General features: G+C 40.3%; 1 protein-coding gene and 1 pseudogene across 19 annotated transcripts in view; one reads left to right on the forward strand and one right to left on the reverse strand.

The window, feature by feature from the left end:
• The window catches only part of Adam22 (a disintegrin and metallopeptidase domain 22), a 295,966-nt gene that overhangs the window by 237,965 nt on the left and 32,854 nt on the right, over positions 1–25,147 (reverse strand). For all 19 annotated transcript variants that reach the window (XR_376691.4, NM_001310439.1, NM_001098225.2 and 16 more), the window contains exon 3: positions 19,669–19,745. Coding sequence is in view for 18 of the 19 variants with exons in the window: in NM_001310439.1 (NP_001297368.1) it covers positions 19,669–19,745 (77 nt within the window). In the remaining variant the exon portion in view is untranslated. The remainder of the gene's footprint in view (positions 1–19,668; positions 19,746–25,147) is intronic.
• Gm18037 (predicted gene, 18037) lies at positions 5,721–6,248 on the forward strand (annotated as a pseudogene).

A 25,147-nucleotide genomic window follows, 5' to 3' on the forward strand; every position in this document is an offset into this window, starting at 1 on the left:
ATCCCATTATGTGGGTGCTGAGGACTGAATATGGGTCCTCTGCAAACGCAGCAAGCGCTCTACGCACTGGTCCAGGCCCTGAAAAAGTGATTAGTAGTGTCCGTCAAGCTTAAAGGAAGAAAGCCAAACGCATTTCCACAGAAGGTTTGAGTTGCGGCAGAAGCAGCGTACCAGTCCACCTGATTCCCAGTTATTGCCCCACTTGTGTTCCTAAGCACTCCTAAAGCCCTAAACTCTCTGCTTCACTTTCTCCTTCAGTAAATAGAATTATCATAAGGTTTAAATAATAATGAATAAAATGTTTCTGCAACCCAGGGAGCAATTGTAAACTGTTCCCTTCTTCCCTGGGTTAGAGCTGTTTAGCTTTCTGCCTATTAAAATCTCTTAAAGTTGTTTATTCTAAATCTCCTAAGACTCCCTGTTCCCCTCGGGGGCAGTCACAACATGCTTGCTGTAGCTGTCTGCCCTTTCCAAATAAAATGTTACAAAAACGTTATTGGGTTTTTCATGGTTTTTCTCTGCTCGGCTTTTCCTTCTGAGCCCTTGGTCACAGAAACGGAATAATTTCACAATGTGTGAAGCTACCGTGTTGGCAATGACGTGCACATTCCTGACAAAGAGCTGCAGGTTCTAACCAAAGGCTCCTACGCCTCCCAGGTTTGCATGCCCTCATTTCACCTAGGATGGTGTTTCTCTGATGCTGTTACTTTTTTTCCAGCCCAACCTCCTATGGAATGAATAATGTGTTGGGCTAAGATCAAGAAACAAGTGAAAAATGATCTCATAAAATAGTCATCTAGCCAGCCCCGGGGGAACAGGCCTGTAATTCCAGCTACTTGGGAGGCTAAAGGAAGAGTACCATAGTCCACGGTCTGCTTGTATTACAGTAACTCAGGCCCAGCCTAGGATAAAGATCCAACATAAAGGAGCTGATGAGCATACTCAAGGTCCCAGGTTCAAACCCAAGTGTCTCTGTCTCTGTCTCTGTCTCTGTCTCTCTCTCTCTCTCTCTCTCTCTCTCTCACACACACACACACACACACACACACACACAAACACACACACACAAACACGCACTCATGCACACACACAGAGTCATCTAAATGAATGGAGTTTGATGCTCTTGGCTGTTATAATCTGTTTTAGTCACATAATAGAAATTTTTCTCTTTCTTTTCTAAGTTCAGTTCTACAAAGTGAAAGACGTTCTAGAGATGCATGACTGTGATGATGAAAACGCATGAATAACTACACTGCACTCAAGATGATGCTTCTCACAGTGCACATCACCACAATAAAATGTTATAAACATGCCAAACATTTGGTTCCTAGAGCCTCTGGATTCCGTAATCCTAGACATGTGATCAATATTGGGCCGTACGTCCTACCTTCCTTCCTGATATAATCTGAAAAATAAGCTACTAGAGTTTTTTCCTACAATATAAATTTATGGCAAAGATCTTCAAAATACAAAATAAAGTGGTTAATTTTTTTTAAAGAAAATGTAGTCCTTTCTTCATTTGTTGTGCACATTGCTCAGCTATTTCTTGACTATCTTTTTAGATCATAGGCATATTTTCTTCACAGACAAAAATAAAATAAAAATGACTTGTTCACTAGCCATTCTTTGATGCTGTAATATACACCCTAAATGTCCTTTAGGAAGTCATCCCTGCCCAATTCAGCATCTGTGGGTTGGGAAAGGCAGATTCCACACCCAAATTCAGGCTGGTCTACAAGAGCCCCAAGGTACTGCAAGGTTACAGTATCAGGTTTAGTGATGAGCCTGTGACTCTTCTGGAGTGGGATGAAGCCAATAAGACTCACTGAGATAATGAAGCAAATACAGGCATTCCTTCCCCCTCAGCTGAACTTGAAGGCACACATACACAGCGAGTTAGAAAAAAAGACAGAACACAGCAGAAATGAGAGAGAGCTAGACAGAAATCAGAATCGCAGGCTGCAAACCAAAACAAGCAGAACTCCCTGGGACATGACTCACAGGACTCAGTCCTTTCTCCCTTCCCTTGTGAGTTTGATTTAAAGTGTTGCCAGATATCAATAAGCATCATCTGCAACTACCTAGGAAAGCTGATAACATACATTATCTTTACATAAGTTCTCTGTCAGTTCAAGCAGAGCATTTGCCATTTTAAAGTCAAGAAGACTCACTTCCAGAGATTATGCAACACGGAGAACATTGCATAACTCATCACAGAGCTACTGCCCACATCTAGGTCTTTTGAGTCACAATGCTGTCATGCACTTGGCTTTTTCCTAAGAGGCACATCCAAAGTGCCCATCTCTGAATATTTCCACTTGTTAACATTTCAGCCAAGGGCTAGACTGCTTAGGGCCGATCCACTGATAAATAAAGTGTATTACAGACAGTAAGGATGGGGGTGGAGAGGAGTCCCCCACACACTATCTACAACACTAGAAACTTGGTCTTAAAAACAAAGTCTTTAGGTGACAGAGTACCATGCATCAAGTCAAGCCTTGAGCCTTAAAATCTCATCCTCCCATTTGAAGTACAGCACACAGACCCATAGGACCAGGAGGGTCATCCTCTCTCTGAGAGTCCGTGGCATGCGAGGTTTCTGAGCAAGAAGAGATTCCTCATTGCTGAAAGGTAGTTTTTTTGGATTTCTACTGCTTTTCATGCTCCTGGCCAGTGTTGGCCAATGGCTTCTACATTCTTTTTCTATATGTGTCTTTACCCTTTGAACCAAAAGACAGGCAGGTGTCCAAGTATTAAGCTCTTTTCGATTTTTCTTGAGGATGTCACAGGAAATGTAGCAGTTCTCCTAATTCTCAGAAGATAGAAGCATTTGTAAGACACAACAATGCAACCTTAATGACTGGACCAGGAGGCTAAACGCAAATGAGTGGGAAACAGAGGAATTGGCCGCTGTCCTTCCTGCTATGGTGAAAATGAAGCCCAGGTCTCTTCTTTCCTATCTCACCCCTGCTTTATTCCCCCACCGACCACAAGTAATTAAAATTGTATTTATCCTGATAAAAGAAATATGAACTTCTCTAAATTGTAGAAAAAAAGGGCAAGTACTCAAATCATCATTAGCATGGTCATCTAATTCAAAGCTTCTATTTATTAATGATTTTGTCAACTAAACTGAAATCCAAAATCACAAAATTTGTCCCCAGGTTTTAAAACTTTAACCATCATGAATAATGCAAGCATAGAATATTGTCTTTGTGGGTATAAAAACAAAATAATAGATACAGAATAAACACATTAAAATCACTAGTCTTCACATATATTTCAGAATGATGTAGAATTCTGGTAGACATTTATTCCAAATTTCCTCATGCTATGAAAAAAAGTAAGGTATAATTTTAGTAATGAGTCAAAAGATACTCTTCTTTAAGCATGCGTTCCAGCTGAACCGTCAGCGCTGCAGCTAGAACACTCACTGACTGAAAGCCATGCTGCAATTGGCTCTCTAATTGATGCATATTTTTAATCTCTCTGTCCTGTTGCTTTCTGTCAATACTTCATTCCACAGAGAAAACAGATCACAACAGTGCGGGGTGGGTAGGGCTCCAATAGCAGTGCATCTGCTTATTCTCGGGAGGAACAAACAGGATGGAAAGAGACATGAGGGAAACTGAAGAACACTGAACCTTCAGAAACACTTCACGTTTGAGAAAATAGATCTTTAATATTTCCAGTATGTAATGGCTGTTAAATTGGCAAACTTTCTTTTTTATGGAGCTAGGAATCAAACCCATGGCCTCACACAAGTGAATCAAGTGCTCTGCCCCTCAGCTGACTGCCCCAATACAATGGCAGTTTGAGTACTAGCATTCTATGGCACATAATGTTTAATAAATAATTTATCCAATAGTATTCAGCTGACACTTAAATTATGAGACTGCACTACTCTAAGATGATCCTAAAATAATGGAAATCTTTATTGCCATATGACTGATATCTAAATCTAATTAATTCTGGTAACAAGCCAAGTATTATAATATACCATTAAAAGATTTTAAGTATCTAAAACATTCAAAAGACACCTACGAATTGTAATTACATAGTTACAAAAAGTGATCTGGGTGTTTTTAGGATGAGACAGGAGACTGGTTTAAATCCCAGATCCACCACCATCCTTTAACAAATAAAGCAGACTCTGAAGTCAAAATTAAGTTCAAATACCATTTTCATATACTGACCAGCTTGAGCAATTCCCTAAGGGTTTTATATTTATATGTACACACATGAACTAAACACACACACTACATGACATGTGTTGCACCAGTATGTAAAGCAAATATACAGTATTTCAAAATCTCATCTTTCATCTTCCCCTTCCCTATCTATAATATTAATACCACCCTCTCAACCTTTACAGTAATAAATTTTAGTGGTCATGATAGCATACACATGCAATCCTAAAACTCAAGAGACTCAAGGACAGGGTTCAAGAGTTTGATACCAGCCTCAGCTACAAAGTGAGTTCCAGACCGACTTGGTCGACACAATGAGACCATGTGTCAATACAAATAAAATAAACAACTTGTTTCCCAGGTCCTTTTTAGTTTTCTAATTTTGAACCTAGCAAACACATTAGCATCCTCTGTCAAGTCCTGATTCCACACATGTACCATTTCACAGTATTTTAAAATATAAATGCTTTCAAAATATCTTCCACCAGCAACTTTCAGTCACACGCCCACAATCTCTTCAACAATCCTTGTGGCCAGATGTGTTTGGAAGTTGAGAAACTGTTTAATTTTAGAATGGTAGCAATGTACACATATTATGTTACTTACTCCACCGCATAATAGAGGACAACCAGGTATAGTCAAGCCTACCAATGTTTCTGTAGGTGATGGTAATCACATGACAGAAAGACAAATGTGCTCCAAGCTACTGTAGTAGACAGAGTCCCATGATATCCCCTGAGATTCACAGTCTCTTGTTAAACACAGTCCTGCATGGAGACACTTTACACAGAATTTTACAGAAAAGACTCAGAAGTACTTCTGTTATTTAGGCATTTTCGGGACTTTTATGGAGTTAATAAGCACTACTAAGGTCTCAGAACTTTCCTGAAGGCTTTGTTGCATGTTACCTTTCAAAAGCAAACAAGCAAAAACTCCAAGAACAATCTTAATAGCTGATTCTCTTTTACTTCTCAAGTTTTCCAAGTCCCTTCATGACAGCCAAGTTCACGGCCATCCTTTAAAGGAAAATGCTCCTGTTAAGTAATTATAATTAAACAGTAATGAGGGTCCCTACATGAAGGCACATCTCTGGGCTTTCATACCTATGAGAAATACCCTATGTGTTAGGTATTCTTTTTCTTGAAAATAAAAAATATTTTCTCATATATATATATATATATATATATATATATATATATATATATATATCTTCTGATCATAGTTCCCCTCCCTCATCTCCTCCCAGATCCTCCCCTCCTCCCCACCCAGCCATTCCATGTTTCCTCTCTCTGTCTTTCTGTCTCTCTGTCTCTGTGTCTCTCTCTGCATCTCTGTCTCTGTCTCTCTCTGTCTCTTTCTCTGTCTCTCTCTCTTCCTCTCTTTCTCTCTCTCTCTCTCTCTCTCTCTCTCTCTCTCTCTCTCTCTCTCTCTCACACACACACACACACACACAAAAGCCAATAAACAAAGCAGAATAAAACGAATCAGGAAGACAAATAGTGTTTCCTTTTCACTGTTATAGCTTCGGCCATAAGGATGCATAGACTTCAGGAAAGGATCGCCTCTAGTTTTCTCCGCTGTGGCAAAAAGAAGGTCTGGCTGGAGTCCAAGGATATCATCAATGCCAACTCCCACAGAGATCCAGAAGCTGATCAACCATAGGCTAATCACCTATAGTCCTGTAACTAGATCTTCCCAGGCTAGGTACTAAACAGTCCTGTTGGCTCTCTGGAAAGGTGGGCATGGGGACATATGAGAGTGACAGAGTACTATCAATGCTAGAACACCCAAGGAGGCACAGTGGATGAGGAAGGTACAGATCCTGCAGCAGGGTACTCAGGAAACACCATTAATTTACAATCTATTACAACAGACATTACAGGCTAACCTGAAGGTGAAGGCAACTAAAAACAAGGCATCAACAACGACGAAAGCCACAAGTGCATCCTCCTGGTTTTCTTGGAGTGTACCCAAAACCTGTAGGCAGACAGGCCTGTATGAAGATCCTGGATGACCAGGCCAGCCTGTAGGTTTAAGACCAAGGAAATATGCAAAGCCCCATAAACAGGCCTAAATTCCAAGAGCTAGATCACCAAGTCTTTGACAAGAAAACTTCAAGTATTGTAATACGCAGCCATGGTTGAAACCACTGAACAAAAAAGAAGATACAATGAAAACTGACTTTGCTTGCCTGGAATAACTTGTCACAAAAGGTAAATGTTATTGTTTTTCAGATACTTTATGATCTATAGAAACCACTCATTTTAATATTAAAAATGAGACTTTCTAGACATTGCCCAATAGTAATTAACATCAACCAACAGGAGGAAGAGGTTGGCCTGTCCATCCTAGCAACTCCCAAGATTGTTTTTGCAGAGCAAAGGATAGATTAACATCTGTTTTTTCTCGAAAACCCTCTGGTATTCATACCATCACCATGTGTCACCAGTTAACTAAAATATATCTCAAGGATTGCTAGAAGGGCTGTTTCAAAGTCATTTCATCAGCTGTCATTAAAAATGTTGATGCATTTGATAGACTCTTAGAAACTGGAATGATTGGTACTTTAATACAAGGTATAAAGAATAAAAGTGGAATTTTCTGTGACTTTATTAATCTTTGTTCTCTGATATAATACAAACTATGGGCTTCTGGGAAAGAATCAAAGCTGCATCAAAGACCAAAAAGAAATAACATTCCAGTCTCTACAAATGGTTCAGATCACTTGCAGAAGACCCAAGTTCAGTTGCGAAAACCAACATAGAAGGTGTGTGTGTGTGTGTGTGTGTGTGTGTGTGGGTGTGTGCATGCAAGCAAAAGCCCAATATATATAAACATGAATAAATCTCTAAAAAAAAAAGAAACAGAAGATGTAATAGGCTCATGAGAATTAGATCCTGAGAGGGAGAGAATAATAGTGGAAGCATTAATTTCAGTGACAAGGACAGTACCAGCCCTCCACAGAATGGCACTGACTGTAGGAAAGGCTTCAATTATTACAAACTAAAATATTTCATGCAAAGCAGGGGTGGGTGGGATACAGCACGTAGTTTATAATAGAAAATTCAGAAACTTTCATGATCAATACCACCGACACATTGTCCATAAATGTCCTTGGTTATTATAATGGGCTCTTTATGTTCTTTCTTGTTTGTATGTCTGGAATCTCTCAGGGAAGTTTGGTGAATATGAGTTCATGGTTTCAAATCATCCTTTACACACACACACACATACACACACACACACACACACACACACACACACACACACACACCTATTTTACAGTAAAGTTGAAAAGTTATCACAGAACCCTACCCTGTCCTCCTACCTATCCTGACATACTTAATTTTAGAATCACTCTCTTGAGTTATCCAAGAGACAAGAAATTTCTACAAAGCCATCTAAGTGGACAACGAAGCAGGCTAGAACCAGACAGTGCATCTGCATGGGATAGTCTAGCAAAGAAAGCAGGTAACAGCCTGAAGTCATCTGGACAGAGGTGCTACACGGCCTAGAATGCTAGCAGCTAGGTGAGGCAGGTTCCTTAGGTCGAAGCGCCTGTATTTAGCTGTACCTAGCACAGAAGTGCTCCTGTCTGCCCTTTGAAGCTCTCCTATGCTTGCTCTGTGGCTTGGAGCTAAGCATGCTAGGGAATATGCTTGAGATCTATGTTGTAATGTATATCTTACATTACAATTGAGCTTGCTCAGAAATAATGAAATGTGCCTTTTTTTTTAATGCCTCAATGGTCTTTTACTTGTATATTATGTCTTCTGGTTGTGTTTTAATGGGTTTTGTTTGTATGTGTCTGTCTCTCTGTATGTGTTTCCTCTGCTTTTCTTTTTATTTTCATTATTTACCTGTTTCTTTTCTAAGAGAGAGAGAATGCATGAGTTAAATGGGTGGGAAGGATCTGGGAAGAGGTAAGTGTGGGAAAATGTGATTAGAATATATTGTATGAAAATACTTATTTTTCAATAAAAAGGATTAAAAAAAATTCCTAGTTTCTCCAGTGGGACATAGGACAAGATACTCTTTTTGTGTGTTAAGGGGGTTGAAGAGTACTTTTCTAAGACAGGCTGGCCTAGGACTTACTATGTAACTCCAAGGAAGCCTAAAACTCAAACCATCCACTTGCGCCAGCCGTCCAAGTGCTGGGATCACAGGCATCAGTTACCACAGTGTGCTCTCTTTTTGTCTTTTCCATGTAAAGGACATGTAATGTGACTCTGCCCAGCCTCTGGAGACAGTAATATGAGAGAAGGAATCTAAAGTACCATAAAAAATATGAGTGAGACTTTTCTCTTAAAAATCTCCACTTACTAAAACTAAAAAGCAGTATTACCTATGGAAATCTAGTACATTTTGATACTCAAAAACAGTAAGTTTATTTAAGATCATAAGAAAAACAAGAATCCAATGTTTGTTGTATCCATGCACGTATGTATGTATGTATGTGTATGTATGTGTCTTAGTCACGGTTTCTATTCCTGCACAAATATCATGTCCATGAAACAAGTTGAGAAGGAAAAGATTTATTCAGCTTACACTTTGACATTACTGTTCATCACCAAAAGACATCAGGACTGGAACTCAAACAAGTCAGGAAGCAAGAGCTGATGCAGAGACCACAGAGGATGTTACTTACTGGCTTGCTTCCCCTGGCTTGTTCATCTTGCTTTCTTATAGAACCGAGGACTACCAGCCCAAAGATGGCACCACCCACAATGGGCCCTCCCACCCTTGGTCACTAACTGAGAAAATGCCTTACAGCTGGATCTCATGGAGGCATTTCCTTAAGGGAGGCTCCTTTCTCTGTGATAACTCCAGCTTGTGTCAAGCTGACACACAAAACCAGTCAGCACAATTGACCTCTTGTTAACTTGACAGACAAACACATTAACCCTTGCTTGCTTATTCATCCCCAAGATCTAAATAACTTTAAAAGTCCCACAGTCTTTACATATTAAAATTTCAATCCTTTTAGAATATCTAATATCTTTCAGAATCCAAAGTCTTTTTACAATTCAAAGTCTCTTAACTGTAGGGAAAAATATCAGGGCACAGTCACAATCAAAAGCAAAATCAAACTTGAACAGTCCAATGTCTAGGATCCACTCAAGATCTTCTGGGCTCCTCCAAGGGCTTCTGTCACCTCTCCAGCTCTGCCCTTTGTGGCACACTGCTTGTCTTCTAGGCTCCAGCTGCCTGTACTCCACTGCTGCTGCTGTTCTTGGTGGTCATCTCATGGTACTGGTATCTTCAAAACACTGCTTCTTCTGCTGCAGCTAGGCTTCACCAATGGCCCATAGGCTCTCTTCATGGTGCCAGGCCTCAGATCCTTTACATGACCCCCTCAGTCGTGGGCTGTCAACTGCAACTGAGGCTGCACCTTCACCAATGGCCTTCCATGGCCTCTCACAGTGCCAAGCTTCAGCTGCTGTTCATGACCCCTTCATGCCTTCAAAACCAGTCCCACCTGGGTAACTCTTACCCATCATCAATTACAGCTGCAGCATGAGGTACAACCTTGGCTTTTTCTGGAACACAGCTTCTTTGTGCTTTCAGAAAACACTTCCAAGAAGATTTCACCTCAGTGATGCTGATCTCTTCTTAATCACCACTAATTTCTTAGCTCCAGCTAACAAGCATCAAGTGTCCCAGTAGTGTCATTTATTTTTTACTCTAAAGCCAGAATCACATGGCTGTAGCTGCCATGTTCTGCTGTTTGTTGGGTCTGGAACATGGTCCCCCTTATTCTATTACCAGCTTTCTGTTTTTCTCACTCCCTCTCTGCCTAAGCTTGGCTTTCCAGGAATTTGCTCTGTAGATTAACCTTAAATTCAGAGATCTGCATGGCTCTGTCTCCTGTCATGCTGGGATTAAAGGTGTGTACCACCATGCCTGGATTTAAGTTTTTGTTCACCTAGAACCTGCTTTGTCCCAGGCTGGTCTTGAAATCAGAGATTTGTTTGGCTTTGTCTCCTGGGATTAAAGGTGTGTTTATACCTGGATCTAAACTTAGCTGGGTAGGATCTTACCCCAAAATCCTTTAATTTGTTATCTCCTAAAACATAGGACTCAGTTCCACTTCACTTCCTGGTGCCCTGTTAATACTTGAACTATATATTTTATATTTTTCCTTTCTAAGTTTGCTATGCTTGTTCAAAATGCTCTTCATGAGACTTAATCAGAGAACAAAGTCTCTGCTGGCCTCTTTTGAGACTTCCTTTGTCAATATAGTTAATATAATCTCTTTACCTTAGATTCAGGTTGACTCTTCAGATACAGGCAAAAAAACAGTCAGATTCTTCACCAAATTCCACAAAAACAATCTCTAGGCCTCATTCTGAAATTCTTCTCCACTGAAACCTCTTGGGCCAGGCCCATGACCATAGATTTTGACACCTTTCGCTGGACAGTTCCTATTTCCATGGCCAAGAATGACTAGAACATGAGAATAACTTCTCTGATCTGAAATGAACCTGACTGCATATCAAATCTACACAGTTCAAATCATACTCAGCAACAAAGTCTTCCATATTCCTGGCCCCATTTAAAGCATTCCACTGCTTTCCAAATCCAAAGTCCCAAAATCCACATTCTTCCAAACAAAACCATGGTCACAGCATGGTATCACAGCAATACCCCACTCCTGGTACCAACTTCTGTCTTAGGGTTTTACTGCTGTGAACAGACACCATGAACAAGGCAACTCTTATAAGGACAACAATTAGTTGGGGTTGACTTATAGGTTCAGAGGTTTAGTCCATTATCATTAAGGTGGGAGCATGGCAGCATCTAGGCAGACATGGTACAAGCAGAGCTAAAAGTTCAACGCCTTCATCTGAAGGCTGCTAGTGGAAGACTGACTTCCAGGGAGCTAGGATGAGGGTCTTAAAGAGATACACATAATCCAACAAGGCCACACCTACTCCAATAGGGCCACACCTAATAGTGCCACTCCCTGGGCCTAGCATATACAAACCATCACAGTATGTATTTTAGGGTATTTTGGTTTTGGATTTTTGATTTGTTTTTTTTTTAGGCTGGGGTCTTACTATGTATCTCTAGGTGGTGTAACACATATTATATAGCCTTAAGCTTACAGCAATTTTCCTGTGCCAACCTCCTAAATGTTAAGATTATAGTAATATACTTTTACTTTCTTGAAACAGTGTTTCCTGAAATCCAGGCTGGCCTAGAATTCCATATGTAGCCCAGGCTAGCTTGAATCATCAAATCTCCTGCCTCAACCTCTTAAGTAGGATTAGAGGTATGTGCCACTAAGTTCATCTCAGGCATTAACACTCAATCTCTTGCTTAGAGTGCTTAGAGTGATTTCACACAGTACTACTGATGCATTGCCTCCCTGTCTGCTGTACCTCCCTTAACTTTATACAAGTATTTCCTCTGATTTTAAAAATAAAATGTCCTAGCTAAATCTTATACAACTCAAAATCCACATGGCTGTTTTGGGTATGAGTGGGGAGGGGGTGATCAGTTTCTTTCAAAGCTTTATCAGAAATATTTTATCAGGCAAAATCTCTTTTCTCCAGGTTTGATGGCACCATGACCATCGATTTTTGCCACCTTTTACTGGACAGTTCCTATTTCCATGACCAAGAATGACTTGAACATGAGAATAACTTCTCTGATCTGAAATGAACCTGACTGCAGATCTCTGGCCAAATTTTATAGCTGTGGAGGAAAAGACATCAAACTGTTTGCTAGTGGGTTTCAAGACCATTGAGGAAATAGACCCTCTTGGAGAACAGTAAGAATCTAATTCTTTGGATCTGTAGTATTTCTTTAAGGGCCAAATAATCATCATTTGATTAGCTACAATGACATTCTGAGTGGAGTTGTAACTGGTAAGTTAGAGTCATGAGGTTAAGTGATATGTGCAAGCTGAGCTAGCCAAAGGCTCAAATGCTCATGCTATGATTCCATTAACAATAGGAAATGGTAATAGCTGTTGCCTGAGTCTTCTTATGTAATAAGATGATGGTGATGTACAATTGAAATAGCAAGAGGAGATAAAACTTCATTTATAAACTAGTCCCCATAGAAATCTAGAAGTAAAATATCAATCCAGTTGTCTCAGAAAGCAAAGTCTTTCTTGCAGAGCCAGAACTAAGAAGTATTTATCCATGAGTAGGACCATGTTGAAAGAACACAGGACCCTAGTGGGTTCCCACTATGTTAGTTGGGACAACATGAGGCTTTCCAGAAATAAGCCCTATAGTTAGTACAAATATTACCTAAATAAAAATCCCCAAATCCATGCCACCTTCAAAGTTTTAAAGGGGAGAGAGAGAACAAATGTAGTTTGGGAATGGTTATAGAGGTGATTTAAAAAATACTGAAAGAGAACTGTTGAAGAGTTCTCAGTCCTGGGACAGGGTTATACAATACATCTGTCATACTAGCTTTCATTGACTGGAATGATACGTTGATATGTGAGAAAACACATATATTCATGGTATGTGGTAACAGAGTGGTCTACAATATGATGAGAAAAATACTTCATAGACACAAAAGCAACAACCTCTATGAAATATTATCACCTGTAGTAAGCATACTCTGCACCTTACTCTACAACCCAATAGTAACTAGGAAACACAAAGAGTTCTTTGCACATAGATCTTTTATTTCAAAAAATATTTTATCCATCCAATATATTTTGTTGTTTTGGAGAACAGTTTGGTTTGGTTTTGGCTTTGGTAATACATTACTATCTTTGTTTTTCAGACAAATTTGCCAATGCTGGCATTGAACTCACCAGCTCAAGTAACTCTTCCTCCTTAGTTTCCCAAACAAATGGGAACACAGGTGTGCACCACCCTGGGCCACTGTCCATACCACATCTCAGCAGCAATATCATACAATTAAGTTATACTATGTCTAAGAAATTCAATTAGTTGTATTGTCCATGTGAACTAAAACTATTGTGCATCTGTCCTACTACACTGCTAAGTAATTCTCAGGATTAAATCATTTGGCATCTTGTTGATAGACAGCAGAGAATGCTGACGATACAGTGTGCAATATGTCCTCTAATCACTGTAAAAAAATGAAATGGGCATCTATTCAATTCTGCAAAACCATTTCATTGCAACGCAGGTTTCACTGTTGCACATTTAAAGTACTGACTGAATCTATCAAATATGTTTTCAACTGATCTAATACATGTATAAATGAAAAATAATACAGCAGTCATTTCAAACATGAAAATAGTATTTCTATGCTATCTTCCTTGACAACCTGACCATGGCCTTGCTTTTATTAAATGCCTCTTTATTTTTATCTACAAATTTAAATAATATGCTCATAAGCATGCTATAACCTCCAGATTTTCTTATTTTCTTATCAGTTAAAAAGAGAAGATAAGCCGGGTGGTGGTAGCGCACGCCTTTAATCCTAGCACTCGGGAGGCAGAGGCAGGCAGATTTCTGAGGCCAGCCTGGTGTAGACAAAATGAGTTCCAGAACAGCCAGGACTACACAGAGAAACCCTGTCTCGAAAAAACAAAAAAACAAAACAAAAAAGAAGATAATGCTAAAAATATCAAGTAATAGCTGTAATCTTCTTTTTATTTATATATATATATAATAGTATAAAGTAATGGACTTCATTATGGCTTTCCTATAGATGATTATTCCCATTTTTTAGGCATAGTCTCTGGTTAGATAACCCAGGTAGACCTTAATTTACAACTGACAATTCTCTTACCCCAGTTTCCTGCATGCTAGAATTATAGTCATATGTCATTATTCCAGACGTTAAGGCTATATTTTTAATAATGAACAAAACAATAGAAAGTTTATGTGAACCAGTAATAGAAAGATGTGTAGGGTCCAGCTCCACTCTGAATCTCTAGAAGTCCTTCACCTCATCCCTTCAGAAATAACTTCCCAGGTCTTAGCTTTAGTATTTGATGTCTGTTCTCTTCGAGTCACTCTCTGGCTCAACAGCAGACGGATCCAATGGCCTTTCCAGTACCTCCTTTCCAATTCCCTCAGTTCTGGGCTTTGAAACCTAAGGCAGACCTAGTAGCAATCAAACCATCCTGAATGGTTCAAAGAATGTCTTAGCATTCGAGGAAACTACACCTATACCAACAAAATCTTAGTTTGGGGGCTTATGGTTTAAAACTACAACCTCTCATGATGGAGACAGTGGTGGTGGTGGTGGTGGTGGTGGTGCTAAGGAAGAGGAAGATAATAACCATGGAAGCAGGCCATCAATTCGTACTACAATCCCACCACTCAGAATGTAACAGGGGGGTTTTGAGGAAGTTGGAGGTCATCTGGGATAGATATAAAAACCCTGCTTACAAAACAAAAGAGAGAAAACAAGCAAAGAAACAAATGAACAAAAACAGAAATGAAATATGCTTGTGCTAAGGATAAAATATGTGAGGTCCATGGTCCACATATAGCTCCTTAGAGTATTTTGTCAGTGGGAGGCTCTTGCCTGCAGAGGTTTCAAAAGCTCAATATCTATTTCTAAGGAAAAGTTTCACTTTGAATCAAGGAAACATAATAAGACTATAGCCATTGAATTCACGGACCTGGAGGTGGGAGTGGGTGGGTGGGGAACATCCTTATAGAAGCAGGAACTAGAAAAGGGCATAACATTTGAAATGTAAATAAAGAAAATATCCAATAAAAAAATAAAGAAATCTCAGTATAAAAATTCAACAAAAAAAAAAAGAAAGAAAGAAAAGAAATGATATTATAGAAGTAGCTGAAGGGGTTTGCAACCCCATAGGAAGAACAACAATATCAACCAACCAGACCCTCCCAGAGCTCCCAGGGACTAAACCACCAACTAAAGAGTACCCATGGCTCTAGCTGGATATCTAGCAGAAGACTGCCTTATCGGGCATCACTGGGAGGGGAGCCCCTTGGTTCTGTGGAGGCTCAATGACCCAGGGTAGGAGAATGCTAGGGCGCTGAGGCAAGAGTGGGTGGGCAGGTGATGGAGCGCCCTCATAGAGGCAGGGGGAGGGGGAATGGGCTAGGGGGGTTGTGGAGGGGAAACTGGGAAGGGGGATAACATTTGAAATGTAAATAAATAAAATAACCAATAAAAATGGAAAAAAGAAAATATAGAAGTCTTTATAGACTTGCAATAGACAATACGAAAATCTAAAACCTTAGTAATTCTTTACACTAGACATAGCATTCACAGAAAGAAACACATGTCATACCACAACTAAAATCTCAAAAGTCCACTAGAGAAAACACTTGAGCATTTTTCTAGCAAGAAAGGTACTATATGACCTGACAATTTTACTTTTGGATATTTACTCAAGAGAAAAATATAAGTTGTGTAGGAAAATATCCAAAGAAACATTATTCATTACAACTAAAAACATGGAGGAGGGTCTAAATGCCAAAGATCAAGAGAATGGATAGATATAAGGTTTACATCTGTAGGATATAACATGATAATAGTATAAGGCAGGAATAAAATAGATGGACTACACATAGACGCATAACATATACACATGAAAGGGAGAGGGGGAGGAGAAAGGAGGAGAGGGGGGAGAGAGAGAGGGAGGAGAGGGGGAGAAGGAGAGGGAGGAGAGGGAGAGGGGGGAGAGGGAGGACTTCCTAAACTAGTTTTTTCTTTTAGTTGAATACATATCATGTCTTTTATGTATCTGAACCCCTATTTTTCCTATAAATTCAAGGCTACAATGGAAAGAAGGCATAATGTTCCTAATTGGCAAGTCTGAACTTGCCCATTTGACCAAAATCTGAGTGTTCTCTTCCTGCCCTTGATTTCCCCACCCCAACCCCAGCACCCCTGCTGTCTTCCATTCAGTGTGGTCAGCTCCTCTAAGTCTTGGGTACCATCCCTTAGGTGAGTCAGAAAATAAAAGATTGGACTAAGGCTCACAGTGTAAGAGAAAGTGTTTGGATGTTATTGAAATAAGAAGAGGGAAATAATCCATAATAATAAAAAGACCCACTTCTACATCTTGGAGTTGGATCATCCCAGATCTGATAGCTACACAAGAGGATCTCTTCCAAAAACAAGGACTTCAGACAACGAGTTCTTTCTAATGCTTGCTTATGTTTCACATTCCAGTAGAGCCCATCTCTCTGCTTGGCATTTGCTTCTCTGTGGTCTGTTGATAAAGGGGTCATTTTAACAGGTAACCTGTCATAAAACGCTCAGGGAATAGAAAAGAAAAAGTTCCCACTATTCTGTTTAACTATTCACTCGTTAAAAATCAGTTGAGTAATTTACAGGAAAAGACTTAGCCTGGACTGCTCAGATAATATGTTGGATGTCTTTATTGAGCCTTCTTCTATCCTTTGCCGACCTTCGGAAGTTCCAGTTTAGCCTTAGGACCAATCATAGCAGAGGAGGCCATATGTTTGCTGTTATTAGTGTATCTGTCCTAAAGAGTGAAAATTCATAGCCATGACCCATGAAGGAAGCCACTCGTTAACCTTAATAACTCTGACAAAACAGGGACTGGCTGTGCTTCTTGCTTTTAGCCTTTCTGAATTCTTAAAATGCCTTCTGCAAAACTACAACCCAAAGGATGAATGAACTCTTGTATAATCTGATTATAGATAATCTGGCTTACTGACTGTTTTGAAGGAACGTTACATAATGATTCCTTTTCTTCAATTTCAACCTAAAAATAAGTATAATTAAATCTATTCTGCAACTGATATGCAGCTACACATTTTCTTGTAGTAAAAGAAAAAAATTTTTTCTTTGTTCCAGAGTCCTTGAATTCCTTCATGAGAGAAGAACCCAAAGCTTTTAAAAAGCAAATTCAATTTCTACTTTCCTTCTTCCTAAACCAATAGAGCCTCAGCAGTGAGATAAACTGAACCCATGAAATCAATAAAAAAAATAAAATAAAATAAAAAATTCTACTTAAAAATTAGGTAGAAAAAAACTGTTTTTTACAGAATAGAAAAAATAGCTACTAACACACTTTATACTCAACTACAGAGCCACTTTCACATTATTTCCACTGTCATTTTATTTACAATAGCTCGAGAATGAAATCAACCTATATATGTACCAAGAGATGGACGGATAAAAAAATACAACACCTATGTACAATACAATGTTGCTAAGTTGTAAAGAAAAATTACATCATAAAATTTGCATAAATGAATGGAACTAGAAAAAAAAGTATACTGAATAAGGTAACTCCTCAGGCCCAGGAAGACAAATGCTCTTTTCTCTCATATGCAGATCATGCCTTCAGCCCTTCTCTTTTGTGTGTTTAACTTGAAGCACAAGCATAAACCAGGAAACTAGATACAGCTTTGGGAGGTGGTTGCAAGATGGAAAGCAGGAGATTAGCTCTAGGTAAAACTAAAATAGGGAAGTTGGGTGACCAGGGATTAAACGGGGGAGTAGAGGGAGGGCTCACCTTGAGAAGTTAAACCACATAGACGTTCCCTATCTCACAACCCAGCTAAAAGGTAATAACTGGAGGGACAGAAGAAAACAGGTGAAACTTAAAATGCCGTGGGAGTGGATAATCCTGCAAGTTAATGAATTAAATGGGGATGAGGGCAGGGCACAGGGAGAAGAGCAGTGTGGAGTAGGTTATGCAAAATTAATGATGTGTGAAAAAGCCTACAGAAACCTACTAATGAGTAAGCTAGTTCCAAAACATAACTTTTAAAAAAGGAGTTAAAATGGAATACCCAGTATCAATCGACAATTGGCTCACTGGCAGACTTCATGGATTATTAAGTATAAGTTGCAGTGTAAGTCGTGAGATGCCTCCCTACAAGTTATTTGATCAGGGAGAAGCCAGAAATCTGAAAAATCACAGACACTATTGTCATTTAGCTGTGCTCTTGTTCCCGTTACTCATGAGGATTTACTGGACTGTAAGACCCTATTGATGAAAACAACACAATATGTGTATGTGCGTGTGCATATACATACGCACACGTGTACACACACGCATATACACACACATGCTCACATGTGTACACACACATGCGCGCACAAACATGTGCATGTGTGCACACATACACACATGCATACACACACTTTGGCTATCAGACAGAGAAATTAATCAAACTATAAGCAAGAAATTTCCTGATGTCCATCATGGGCCATGATGTAAGGTGCTGCCTAGGCTGATGTGGGAGAAAACACATCATGGCTTTACCCTTGCTCTGCACGCTACAACTCCAACCTGACAGGCAAGTTGTGCCCCATACTTCTCCAGCATGAAGTACGCTTGCAATGAGCATGTTCCTCGCCATGATGGTAATGGGAGAACCTCTAAAGCTGTAAGCCAGCCCTCAGTTTAATGCTTTCTTTTATAAGAGTTACCTCGGTCATGGTTTCTCTTCACCATAGCAAGTGACTATGATACACACATGCACCCATGAACCAATGGCAGCTGGAGACACCTGCGTACGTCCTCGTAAGATCAAGCCAGCCAAAACACCAGCATAGGTATTGTCGGGGATTACTGAGTAGTTAGTGGTAGTAAGTTGCCGAGTGTTGGACAACCATTTTTGAGATGTGGCCACTGGTAGGATGCTTATGCTCCAGTGAACAGTCCCGTGCCCATGCATATATGAACGGTACTAACTAGATTTAGTTTGTAATTTAAGGGGGCACAAAGTTGGGAAAAGAATGTGCTGAAGTAATGTGAGAAATAGAGAAGTAGGTGTATAAAAACTGAGTAATTAAGGTTAAGATTATATGGTATTTCATTATACATATGTATAAATTCAAGAGCAAAGAAAAATTTAAAAAGGAAATAGCTACCATACATTTAGTATAGATAACAGGCTAAAAAGAAAAACATTTTCTAATATTTTAATACCATATCTTTTTTAAAATCTATTTTTCTCTCAGTATTATAAGCTTTTTATTTTGTTCTGGTAAATATGGTCATATGTGGTTTTACATGCAGAATTTTTCAAAGAACATAAGCAAGTTGGACAGAATGCACGTGAGTAAAAAGACTCCCTCTCTCTTTCCCTGACCCTTTCTCTCAAAATCCACAAGAATGAAATGGTTAAGATGGCTCAGCAGTTCAGCAGGCCACGGTACCTGCTACCAAGCCTGAGGGTCTGATTTCAATGGCTGGGACCCAAACGGTAAGAACCTAATTCCACCAATTGTCCTCTGACCTCCATACCCACCTATACACGAATGAACCCGTATGTACATGGATATGTCCACATACAAGCACACACACACACAGAGAGAAAAGGGCTTTTACTGCCTTAAGTGTATTTCCTAATCTATCATCCATCAGAAACTCAGGTCGGACATGTTCTCATGATGCAGGTGCTAGAGGAACCCTTGCCTTCCATTCCACATTTCTGAAAGTGAGCTGGTAACTTGGTTCAACTTCTAATGCACATTCATTTCCTACTATTAGCAGCATGGACACCTTGACGTCCCTAGGTAGCATATCTGACATGAAGACAACTCAGCAGCAGGCACTTACTGGTTCAGCAGGACGTCGAGAACGAAAGAGGTTCCAAAGGCGTCCACCCGGAAGCTTGCCTTGTCCACATGCGTCAGCTGCAACATCAGAAAGGTAAAGCAGATTTACTAGGCGGCTGTGGTGACCAGATGTGAGCATTCCTTAGGATGCTTCTGAAAGGCTCCTGGCATCAGAAATGACACAACAGTTCAAAGAGGAGAATAAAGGACGGCATACTAGAGCAAAGCGGTAGGCCTTCCTGGAAGCCGAGTGCTCGCCGGCTCAAAGTTAATTAGCATCACTCTGCTTTTCTGCTTTGTCTTTCTTCACGAAACACTGCGTATCCAACTTTACTGCACTGTTCTCTGGTCTATGAGCAGCTCTTCCAAAATTAAGCTTCATTCAAGAGTGAAATAATACAGTAAATATACTTAAAGGAAGACATTTAAACTAAAATTTAAAAAAAAATCCTCCATCAAATTTCTAACGTATACTTTTAAAATAACATTCCAGTTCTAAGTGATAAGACCTAATTTCAAAGAAGTTGCCACATCTTTCTAAGAGCAAACTTTAAGATTTTGTACATCCTGAGAATATCACCCCCCCAAATGTTTCTATGACAAAAATAATCACTGTTTATTGTGTCCTCCTACGAATTCTGACAACAAGCAGGGGCTCTAAACGTACCTATTGATCATATTAATATTTGCATATTGGATGATCATGGCCATAAACTACAGGAAACATAACAGCTTTTTCCTTGCACTCCCAGTGCCAACAGTCACTAGCTCTAAGCAGTAGACTATGGACTACCAGATTTTTATAGTGGTTATTCTTCTGTTTGTATGTTTGCGTGCTCTCAGGTCTGTTTTTTCATGTGCCTAATAAAATAAACATGTATAAGTGCTATCATGAAGAGAAACAATGAACACTGTGTTAGAGCTGAACCCACCTCAGCAGCCTCATGTAGCAAATGAGGCTGACGGTGTTGCCAATCCAAGAACCAGCATTATGGGACAGGGCATCAGTGGGGCTGCAACCAGCCCTGGACTTCACACTCACTACATTCAGGATGTGGTGAAAAAGAGGCCTAACTAGCAATAATAGAGCCTTCTGGGGCAACAAGACTGAACAGTATCTGAAAGAACATGGGTGGGAGACACCGGTTTCTAAGCTCTCAGTTATCCTCTAACCAGGAAAACAAAGGGTTCAGATACCTTCAGCCTCATCAGTCAGTCAAGCACAACTCTTCCGACGTTTCTCAGCCAACTCCAGGTACCACCAAGCCCTGGTTTCCTTCATTTACCATCGTCCTTGGAGTCACTCCTTACAACTCCCTGTTCTATCAAAGAGCCTTGCTTTTCTACCACAGCAACAGCTCCTGCCCACCCCAACCAAGCACAGTGCTCTTCCCTGCACCCTATCCACATGGACTTCTTTCATCTATTCTCTAGTTCAAAAGAACAACATTGCCTGTGTCTTTTACTCACTACTCCTGAGAGCTTTTCTGTACCAGACCCTTGACCTGAAAACAACCTTATCTGAATTTCAGGACTCGGGTCACTACCTCTCACCCTAGAAACTGCCACAGAGGCCCTAACAGAAGACCACAGGTGGGGTGACTTAAATAACAGAGAGTCCCTTATTCACAGTTCTGGAGGATGGATGTCCCTGGACAGAGGCTGGCAGGTTCAGTTTCTCCCAAGGCTTCTGTGTGGCCTCACCATGTCCTCATGCAGTCTTCGTGTGTGAACTCTCAGAGTCACTCCTCTTTGCCCTGAGGATAGGAGTCCTCTTGGATTAGGGACCCCAGCTGGATGACCTCATTTAACCTGAATCTCCTCTTTTAAAACCCTGTCTTCATGTATAGCCACACAAGATGACATCTCCAGTACATGAATTTTTGGAAGGCCCGGTTCAGTCCACAACACTCCTCTCCCACAGTCTTCCATCTCTCTCCTCACTGCAAAGCAGGATGAAATCAAGGGCTTGGTGCTGCCCAGCACTAGGCGCTCACTCAGTATTTCTGGAGTAGCTCACTAACGGGCTGTCTTATTAATCACCTGGATGTCCAAGTAAACCATTATGTGACTACAAATTACCTGCTTCCTAGATGCAGTCTTCCCATTAGGCCTGCTCGCTCTAAATGCCAGGTCAATAGACAGCTTACTTTCTGCCTGAAAGCTCCTTGGGCTTCCTGAAGCACTAAGATCATGTTTTGGGAACTGCATCAGGAAAGGCCTACTTACCAGAACTGATGTCTCAATTAAAATGAACCTTTCCCTCTTCTCCTCTTCCTGGGCCCTTATGTGACTGTAACAGCTTTTATCTCCGTCTCCTCTGAATTGTAAATATTAACATCGTAAATCTGTGGTGAGCAGGCTACGTTGGTTTGATAGCTCAGAGATCGGTACCACTACCATTAATTTTACTAATGTAGTTACTGTATTAGTTCATTCTAATTCTTTTTTCTTTGTTAATTAGCATGTGATAATTGCTTATCTGTCCGAGGTACAGTGTAATATTTCAAAACATTTTTATAAAATTATATCAGGGTGATTATAATTTCTATTTCCTTACCATTTCTTAATATTTGGAGCCTCTGAGCTCTTCTCCTATAGTTTTTCATAAAATATCTAAGAGCTGATGTGAACTCCCATCATCCTACAGAACAGAAGAGCTCATTACTCCACCGTATGTGTGTGGTACCTGTTATACAACCTCCTGATAGCTCCTTTTCACTCCTTTTTTCCTAGCTTCTAATAATTACTATTATTACTCTCCTCCTCCTCCCCTTCCCACTTCTTCCTCTTCTTCCTCCCCTCCTTCTCCTCCTCTCCCTCATCTTCTTCTTCCTCCCCCTACTCTTCTCTCTCTCCCTCCTCCTCCTCTTCTTTCTTTCCCGCCTTTCTCCCCTCCTCCTTCTCCCCCTCCCTCCTTCACTCCCGCTCTTCCTCTTCTTCTACACTAACATTTTAAGCTATCATATGTGAGAAACGATAATAAGTACTTGTCTTTCTGCATTGCTTACCTCACTTAACATAAATATCCTGTAGTACTATTCATTTTTCACAGGGTAATTCAGTCTGATTTTTATAAATTTTCTTCCTGAAGTTCCTTTTTACATCTGTGTTTTTGTTTATTGTTTCTAAAGGCCTCAGTCAGTACCCAAGGGGAAACTTAAATTCAAAGGAAATAAAAGGAAATCTTATTTTAACTAAGGTTCAAGCATTTTTAAGTGTGTATTACTTAATACAATTATAACATACATAAGGTGATTTTTCTTCTTTTTTTTTTTTGTTTTTTTTGTTTTTGTTTTTTGTTTTGTTTTTTTCCAAGACAGGGTTTCTCTGTGTAGCCCTGGCTGTCCTGGAACTCACTTTGTAGACCAGGCTGGCCTCGAACTCAGAAATACACCTGCCTCTGCCTCCCAAGTGCTGGGATTAAAGGTGTGTGCCACCACCACCCGGCAAGGTGATTGATTTTTCAAAAGCTATATTCAAAAAGGTGAGCTGAACAAACTTCTCTGACAGTACTCTGCCACGCTCTCCAGTCCAGTCAGCTTGACAGGCGGAGGCTTGGAAGCTGCTCATGAGGCAAAAAAAGTTTCAAGGAAGCTCTCCTCCTGGAGTCTGGCGTTCTCCCTAACCCATACATTAATTTTCCATTCCCGCGTTAGTCTAGTGTATGGATCCACGTGCTCTCTATTAGTATTACCCTATTATAAGTGCCTTTTAAGATTGAATTCTGACATAGCTAAACCCAGTGTTCCAAGATCCCAGAAGCCTGTCAGAAAGCAGCAAGGAAGTTTAACCTATTCAGTAACTAATTAAGCATTACAATAGACTAAGCCAGTGGCTCAACTGGTCTGCAGAAAGAGCCTGGGATTCTCACTGAGATAGAAATCTTTAGTACAGGCTACATTCCATACTTAAAGCAAGCTGGTGTACTCTCCTGAGAAATGGAGATTCTCCAGATAAGATAAGAATTAGCAAAGCCTAGGAATTTAGGGGTCTGTGACATTACATTATTCTTGAGGCCTGCCAAGAGTAAAACCCCTGGTGCTATTAACACTAAAGTATGAAATTCTTGCCTGTCACTAGGCTGATCCTAGGCAGGACTGCTTATCTCTATTGTAAACATTTGCTTGGTTCCTGCAATTCCTTTCGAAATCATTCCTTTGTATCTGGTAAACTTCAATGTACCTTGCCTGATGTGACTTCCAACCCCTGGTATTCTCTGTACTATAAAAAAGTCTGGGTTCCGGGACTCCTCCGAACTTAGGAAATTAGTCTGAACAGGTGAGAGGGTGTGCCACAGAACCGGACAGCGTATGAGACAGGCAGAGCCACAGAGCCGCTGAGGCAGCAGCCTTTGTGGGCCGCAGACAGCCGGCCACCGTCCAGACCAGAGGACAGGTGTCCGCCTGGCTCGGAAGGCCTCAGCCTCAGGAGCAGCGGGCGCCACCTTGGTTCCGGGACTCCACCGAACTTAGGAAATTAGTCTGCACAGGTGAGAGTCTGCACCACAGAAGCTGACAGCTTCTGGGAGCTGCCAAAGCAACACAGCTTCTGAGAAAGGTCCTGTTTTGGGCCTTCTTCTTCGGCCAGGAAGAGGTCCAAACACAAGATATCTGCGCACCTTCCCTGTAAGAAAACTTGCCAGCAGAGAATGCTCTGAGCACTGAAACTCAGAGGAGAGAATCTGTCTCCCAGGTCTGCTGATAGACGGTAACAGAATCACCAGAAGAACAATCTCTAAACAGAGTCAACTATAACAACTAACTCCAGAGATTACCAGATGGCGAAAGGTAAACATAGGAATCTTACGAACAGGAACCAAGACCACTCACCATCATCAGAACCCAGCATTCCCACTTCGCCCAGTCCAGGGCACCCCAACACACCCGAAAACCTAGACCCAGATTTAAAAGCATATCTCATGATGATGGTAGAGGACATCAAGAAGGACTTTAATAACTCACTTAAAGAAATACAGGAGAACACTGCTAAAGAGTTACAAGTCCTTAAAGAAAAAAAAGGAAAACACAATCAAACAGGTAGAAGTCCTTACAGAAAAAGAGGAAAAAACATACAAATAGGTGATGGAAATGAACAAAACCATACTAGACCTAAAAAGGGAAGTAGACACAATAAAGAAAACTCAAAGTGAGGCAACACTGGAGATAGAAACCCTAGGAAAGAAATCTGGAACCATAGATTTGAACATCAGCAACAGAATACAAGAGATGGAAGAGAGAATCTCGGGTGAAGAAGATTCCATAGAGAACATCGGCACAACAATCAAAGAAAATGGAAAATGCAAAAAGATCCTAACTCAAAATATCCAGGAAATCCAGGACACAATGAGAAGACCAAACCTACAGATAATAGGAGTAGATGAGAATGAAGATTTTCAACTCAAAGGACCAGCAAACATCTTCAACAAAATTATTGAAGAAAACTTTCCAAATCTAAAGAAAGAGATGCCCATGAACATA

Source organism: Mus musculus, chromosome 5 (assembly GCF_000001635.26).
Source record: "Mus musculus strain C57BL/6J chromosome 5, GRCm38.p6 C57BL/6J".
Lineage (NCBI taxonomy): Eukaryota > Metazoa > Chordata > Mammalia > Rodentia > Muridae > Mus > Mus musculus.